Source organism: Pocillopora verrucosa, chromosome 11, assembly GCF_036669915.1.
Source record: "Pocillopora verrucosa isolate sample1 chromosome 11, ASM3666991v2, whole genome shotgun sequence".
Classification (NCBI taxonomy): Eukaryota; Metazoa; Cnidaria; class Anthozoa; order Scleractinia; family Pocilloporidae; genus Pocillopora; species Pocillopora verrucosa.
The window spans coordinates 18,887,719-18,895,108 of record NC_089322.1 but is presented as its reverse complement, the minus strand read 5'-3'; the positions used below and the strand labels follow the sequence as shown (position 1 = coordinate 18,895,108).

At 40.5% G+C, this 7,390-nt stretch overlaps 1 protein-coding gene across 1 annotated transcript in view; it reads right to left on the bottom strand.

Moving 5' to 3' along the window:
* Window positions 1-1,907: 1,907 nt before the first annotated feature.
* Window positions 1,908-7,390, bottom strand: part of LOC131787321 (inactive histone-lysine N-methyltransferase 2E-like) — a 19,897-nt gene continuing 14,414 nt past the window's right edge. Inside the window, exons 19-27 of the mRNA XM_059104429.2 lie at window positions 6,686-6,840; window positions 6,052-6,205; window positions 4,938-5,497; window positions 4,136-4,409; window positions 3,683-3,790; window positions 3,523-3,585; window positions 3,267-3,365; window positions 2,831-2,973; window positions 1,908-2,624 (exon numbers count right to left, since the gene is read on the bottom strand). Of these exons, the coding sequence (XP_058960412.2) occupies window positions 2,421-2,624; window positions 2,831-2,973; window positions 3,267-3,365; window positions 3,523-3,585; window positions 3,683-3,790; window positions 4,136-4,409; window positions 4,938-5,497; window positions 6,052-6,205; window positions 6,686-6,840 (1,760 nt within the window). The 3' untranslated portion in view covers window positions 1,908-2,420. The remainder of the gene's footprint in view (window positions 2,625-2,830; window positions 2,974-3,266; window positions 3,366-3,522; window positions 3,586-3,682; window positions 3,791-4,135; window positions 4,410-4,937; window positions 5,498-6,051; window positions 6,206-6,685; window positions 6,841-7,390) is intronic.

Below are 7,390 nucleotides of genomic sequence, written 5' to 3'. Positions count from 1 at the left end.
GGAACTCTTGTTTTTTGAAGTTTATTGGTTTTTTAAACGTTAGCCTGCGGGGCTAGCCAAGTTGTAGAAGTTCAACGTGTGGTAATTTTTTCCTTGATATTTTTCCTAACCTTTGTTTAGACATATCAATACCAACAGGCTTTATTTAAAAAATGCAAAGCTCATTTTCTCGGAAGGATCGTGCATGGATACGTTCATTTGGATTCAAGCTCCCCTGGATATATTTAAAAAAAATTTCTAGCCTCCTCAATGTGTATTTCTTCGAGCATTTCATCTGAAACTTAGCAACCGATCTTCATTTAGAAGGCGACATTATCTGTTCCGTGATGCGAACACCTTTCTGAGAGCAAAGCTCGAGGAAACCTGTGAGCTTCGAGGAACAGATATGTCCAAGGATAAATATACGAGCATATATTAGCGCCCAACGAAGGTTATTGTGTTTATGATCCTTGAAATATTTTCGCAAAGCGCGGGAAAAATGAACGACTTGCTGTTTCCTGCGTGGGATGTTCGAGTTTTCTGTATTCTCTGGTACAACTTTAAGAAGAAACAGACATGCCCCTTCATCTGTAACAGTAGAGTAACGCTCTTTCATCTTAAATTCTATTTCAAACGAACGCTTATCGTATTAGATGGAGGGTTTGAAAATTGGGGATTGTCAGTTGGGTGTATCCTCGGATATTCCCTAGTTTCAACGAAAGCATATTCGATCACGAGAAGCATTTAGACTGAATGCGAGCAAAAAAACATTTTTTTGAATCGGACGTGGTCACCACGTTACGCTTTCCCTTACGCAAGGAGCTCCGCTGCACGCGCAGTGTTTGTTCAGAAGTTAAATAGTGCACCTTACATTTTTGACCACTTCTTACACCAGATGAGGATACATCTGTGAGGATTTTATCTCGCTATGTATAACTAATAACATTATTTCGTGTGCAATTTGGCGTTAGTGAGCACGAGTAAATTTCCAAAGAACACACATCGCTCGAGCCCGTATGGCAAGTGAAATGTGTAGTCCATGGAAAATTTGTGCTTAATACACCAAATTAATATAGAAATGGTTACTTGTTAATGATGCACACGAAAAACCATCAGACTCAAGACGGACGAAATTCTTAAAGCGTGTGCGCGCTATTTGTAATTTGCACTCGTGTTAAACTTCGCACTCGTTTTCAGTCATTCATAAGGTGGTGATGTATGGTGGTCATGTACATTATCATATATACTGTAGTGGGGCTTGGATAATAAAAACCATAGTTTAATTTCATAACAAACTTAATCTTCAACGGACGGTGTACTTCCTCAGCCTGTGCAGACCAACTCGCGTCTTTGCTTGTCACTCCTAGAAACGGTAACCATTAACTAGCCAATGAGAATGAGGGAATTTCTTCAGTTATGTTCACCAGAATACGCCAAAATACGACAACCATTAAATTAATATAGAAAATTAATAAATTAATATAGAAATATATAGAAATGGAAATGGTTATTACTTGTTAATGATGCACACGAAAAACCATCAGACTCAAGACGGACGAAATTCTTAAAGCGTGCGCGCGCTATTTGTAATTTGCACTCGTGTTAAAACTTCGCACTCGTTTTCAGTCATTCAGAAAGTGGTGATCTTGTCATGTACATTATCATATATACTGTCGTGGGGCTTGGATTAATAAAAACCATAGTTTAATTTCATCACAAACTTAATCTTCAACGGACGGTGTACTTCCTCAACTTGTGCAGACCAACTCACGTCTATGCTTGTCACTCCTAGAAACAGTAACCATTAACTAGCCAATGAGAATGAGGGAATTTCTTCAGTTATGTTCACCAGAATACGCCAAAATACGACACCCATTTTTCTGGTTATCGTTATATTAAAATATGACCTTAGCAAAGAGAACTCCATGTTACGAAACGGCGTTAGCCATACACATCTTTATTAACTCTTGGTTCCCATCTAAAATAACAGTTTTTAAGATACACAGAGGGCTATGATACAAAGTGATGTATGTAAGAATGTAAAACAACTTTCTGCAGGCTTTATACCACAATCGAACGGTCGCATTGGATCGTAAAACCTAACATTAACACAGCTGATTCGAGAATTACGGGAACAACAAATCCTGACCACTCGCTGACTAAACTGACCGAAAAATCACCAATTTAAATACAATTTGTTTAACTAGCACTTTTCTTTACATCGTCTTTCACACAAATCCAAGACCAGCAACTTAAATTGTCTGTGAATGGTGAACGAACGCAAAAGCGTTCGCCTAGATCAGAAAGAGCTTGGCTCTAGACAAAACTTAACTTGAGATTTACAATAAACCAGTCTCTAAATACATTATTTGACATAGCTGCTTTCATTTAACTACAACAGTGTTCTAGTCAGCCGGGCAATCTAGGCGCTAAGACCAAATTCAGTGGTGGTAGAAACCAGCCGTCTGTGATGGCGCGGCTTGGTACGGAGGTTGAAAACGGACGTGTGCTGGAGCTGAAGGGCTGGTCACTAGGTACTGAGGCGAACTGCTTGGTAGCCGCGTCGGTGGCTGCGACGGAGAAGTAAGCTGGGGCGCGGCTGTTGCCAAATACATAGGTTGCTGCGAGTGACTTATTCTATAATTCTAAAATAAATCAATAAAAACCTCACAAATAAATAAATACGCGTTAATTAATTTAAGTTTCCGTTTTTAAGCATCTATTCCATTAGTATTAGTGTAAGTTTTACCACCAAATCTAACAGATGACGTAAAGCGCGAACACAACTTTCGACGCAGGCCCCTGTTGTACAAACAGCGGAACAGGTAAACAGAATAAGATGGCAACTCACCGGTTGAGCAAACTGTGAAAGAAGCGAAGGACGATGGGGTATATGCTGCGAGTGAGAGTGAGAGGAAGGAGCTGCCATCAGATTGTTCTCGTAAATATTGGAGTTTGAATTGCTATCCTCGTCCTCGATTTCCATAGCGTCACCTGTGTTAGAAATAAAAGAAGTACGTTCATTATCAAAATTCTTCGTTTCACAAGCTATTTATAATCCAACTGCTTCATTTATACGAAAATGTCGTCCATTTTTTCGTTTGAAACAACACACACGAGCGTGGTTAACCTGTCAAACAGGTCTTTCCAACAGGACAAAAAATAAACCACATGTCCAAATAAACGATCAATACTGCGGGATATTTTTACTCCATTCCGCGCGATATTTTTACTCTACCAAGTGCAGTTGGATAATAACTACAAATATTTCTTGTGCGGCATCGTACCCGTTAGTTCCGTTGCTGGATTTGAAGACTCGCTGCTGGTGCTGGTACTAGGTGATCTACCAACCACTGTGGGCGGTTTGGATGATTTCTGAGTCGAACCTGTGGGTAAAAAAAGTAAGGGCATCAAGCTTTGTGCTTCATTTACTTCGTAAAGTGACCACGATAAAAGAACGACAGGTTAGAAATATTTTTCTTCAGAATTGCACAGCACCTTCAAACTAGAGAGTTCACACAATTCATAACTTGACTAAGATACCTTTTTGCAGTTGCTCCGCGATAAACGAAGTCAGCTTCTCTTGCGCGTGTTTCGTTTGAATATCTGTAAGCAAATAACCAGCAAATGTTTAATAAAACAGAACCAAACTGCATCCGAAATATATGGCTGTGTTGTCTTAAAATAATCACAGGTTACTGACCTCTCTTGAGGCGTGAATCTACTTCGCCAAACATCGAACTTCTTGAAGAAGTGGTGCTCACTCTTCCATAAGCGCTGTTAGAAATTTTCGCCACTCGCTGGACCGAACCTACAAAAGATCGATCTATTAAAATACGTTTCTTAATAGAAGGAACCGATACCGCTTTGGCAATAACAACGAACATCTAGCAGTGTATCGATACGGCTACTGCAACGGTACACCACCTCTGACTGGTAAGAGATGGGAAATAATTACAAAGGATTCCGCATAGTTCCTTTTAAGTCTTTTTCAACTGATTTCACCACAAGGATAAATATTTACTGCTCCTCTTTACACCCCTGCCACTCTAACCCTACTTTACCTTGTTATACGTTACTCTGGGAGTCGCAACTCCAGGGATTTTACAGCGATGGAAAAAAAAAAGCGCTTTCTCGTCAATGCAGTCGTCCCTACCTGTCGACTTTTCTTCCATGTCTGGGCTAACTGGCTCCACATGAGGCCCGTTCATTTCACTACTACTAGAAATCGGTCGATGGACAAAGGACGGCGTCGTTGATGGTGAGCTGAGATTCGGAAGTGATGGCGATTTCATGACTAAATGCGATAAGCTTGACGAAGATGACCCATTAGTTACACTAGTCACTCCAGCAGACTGCGATGTTAATGTTCTCGGCGTATCCACTGACAGTCTGTTCCGCGATCGATTGCGATATTCTAACAATGAAACCTGCCAAACAACAACAAACCAACAAATACGAGTGTAATTACACACAGATAAAAAACTAAATTTATGTTGGTGAGTCTTGAAATTTCTTGGCAATCTCCGGGCCACGATAATTAGAGTTAAAGCCATTTTCGATACAAGTGTCAAGCGCAAACTGGTATTGCATTGGTTTTAATCTACTTTGCAAAGTGATTCGTCCAAAGATTTCTCACCACTTTCTCAAACAATCAAGGCCTAGTTGCTTAAAATACGGATAACGCTATCCAACGGATAAGTGTTAACAAAACATGCTGCACTATACACTGGATAGATATTTATCCTCCTTACAGCGTTATCGTCTTTTTGAACAACCTAGACCAAATAAAAAACTAAATGTTATAGCTACTTGCTTTTTCCCGCGCTTCAACCAATTTGCTACATCATTGGCTGCTCGCGATTTCTTCCTTTCTTCCGATTGGCTGTTAGGATTCTTTGGTTGACGTCACTCAACCAAAAAACATTCTGATTGGTTACTGGTTGAACTTCTTTTACCTTTTTCTTTCCTGGCGTTCCTGATGTATCGTTACCCTGTGAAAGCTGCAGTACAGGTTGCCCAGGAATCGTTGCTGCAACAGACACGGGTGAAACAGCGCAGGTCACCACAGGCGGAGGATATCCCAGTGAAATGACAGGAGCTATACTAGAAACCGGTGAATTATTTACAAGTCGAGGATCGCTCGGTCTTCTCTGCAAAATACCAGACTCGCCCGTTGCCACCGTAAGTGCATTGTTCTCTGAAAGAGCTGTCGAATTCGCAGTCTCCAGAATGTTTGACGCATTTGAAACGTTCACTTTTAAAAGAAGTTCTTCTCTAAGAGGAATTTGTTCATTTGTGGCCGATAGAGCCTCTCCTTTGTGTGGTTGTAAATCGTTCACACTATCTGCTAATACAATCTGCACTTGCTGTTCTAGCGCAACGGGCGAGCTAACAATAAGAGGCTCGCCACACGCTGGCTCTGTCTGTACAGTTCTCCCTAAATTTGCAGTTTGCTCGGATGCGGACGACATCTCCCGGTATCTTTTCAAGTGCCTTTTCTTCAGCGGTAAAGTATCTTGAAAAAGGGAAAAAGCTGGTGGTTATAATTACACACAACCTATTCCTCTTTATTTGGCTACTAAACTTGAGTAAACAACATCTCTGAGGCATATTTTTGGGCAGCCAACGAGAAATTTATTCTCTAAATGCGCGACGCAACCTTAGACAGAGAATCAGTGCGGGAGAAAACCAAATGAGTTGCCAGACTTTTGTAGAATGGATAAAAAAAAAGAGCTTACTTGGGCCAGGGTGCGGGCACATCTTTGCAAACAGAGTTAAAAAATATTTTCCACAGTAGAAGTTTGGAGTAAAACGGTTTGTCTAAAGCAGTACAGAACTCGCCTGGAGTCCAGCCTACAAAAACTACAGAAAGCCACGAAGCTTTTCAAAAATTACGCAAACATGTTAACCAATCCCTTAATTAAGAAAACAACAAGTGGACTGTACATTGGCAACCAGCGGTGACTGGGATTAATTTCGAAAAATGGATAACATTTTCTCAGGAGAGTATATGTGTACAAACGCTCTACGCACTGCGTGATTGAACTGTCATGAAAGATCTCTACTAACCTATAATTTTTGGCAGCCCATTTCTTCTCAGAGGGGATGGAATTGTCTTACCATTTAAAGGTACATTCATGGGGCTGCTAACGTTGATTTTGAAGCCATTCGGAGGTCTTTCATTGACTAAGTTTTGTCCATACAGGTACTGAAACAGCCACCTCTGCAAGTGCAGTGAGGATAGTGCAGAACAAAGTTAGTACAGCTGTTCTCAGTGGATGACATTTAAACAAAAACAGAAAACAAAAACAAAACAATAACCCCCCAAAAAAAAACTTTTTGTCTGCCTAACTGCATTTCAACTCTTTCAACTTGGCATAAATTCAATGTAATGGCCCCTTCTTCTGGGCAAGTGTCTCAATTGGTTTTGGAGCCGCGCACCTAAGAAAAAATGTTGAACCCTGAACCCCTAAAATGTTTTTAAAATATTTAAAGGAGATATAAAAATTTCCAGAGACAACATACTTCTCATATTTAAAATGGCAAGCTAGTGGACAATTCTGCATAGCTAAGTTGATTTCCCAACGGTGGGTGGTCACGATTTCATAATTTACTACGAATTTTAAAACGATTTCTAAAACTTAACCATGATCAGCAACAGTTTTCACTAGAGAAAACTTTTTAGCAAGTGTGATCTAAATACCTTCTTCAAAGATCCATACAATGGATTTGTTCTTGTTGACCTGTGCCCAAATCTGACAGAGGCAACAGGGCTCCCAGGAGCAGGTCCTGGACTTACTCTCTCTGCAGCAGAACCACTGTAACTGCTTGTTACACTCTCTGCGCTGGTTGGGGAGCCTGTCAATATTATAAATTAGAAAGTGCAGGTGTGTTATCATATCATGCTTTGCTTGCCTGGTCCATGAGTACAAAACACTAAACACTACAGAAGTACCTCCCCCTACTACAAATGCGCTATGGGATTTGTTCTGATTGAAACGACAAAAGCCTTTTTCTTCAGGTTACACGATTTCCTTGTCAACCAAGTTACTTTCTACTATCTTAGCCACCAAGGAAAGCCACACTTCATTCCAATTACAAAGAGGAAGTTCGATTTCATTTCAGATTTTTTAAAAGCTCTGAATAGTATACGTAGCCACTCGAATAACTGTAAGGAGTAAACAAAAATGTAAACATTGGGGAAATTATAGCTGCTATCTTTGATTTTTATAGCTGGGGAGAGAAAGAAACTTGTATCATGGGGGTGAGTGACAGTCAAATAGAAGGAGAAGGAGGGGGTGGGGTCTCACTTTCCTGCTCCCTCCCCCACCGTCCACACTAACTTCGAATCAAACATGGCTGGTTGGAAAAGCGATCACGACCTGGTAACTTTAATTCTCCCTATTAC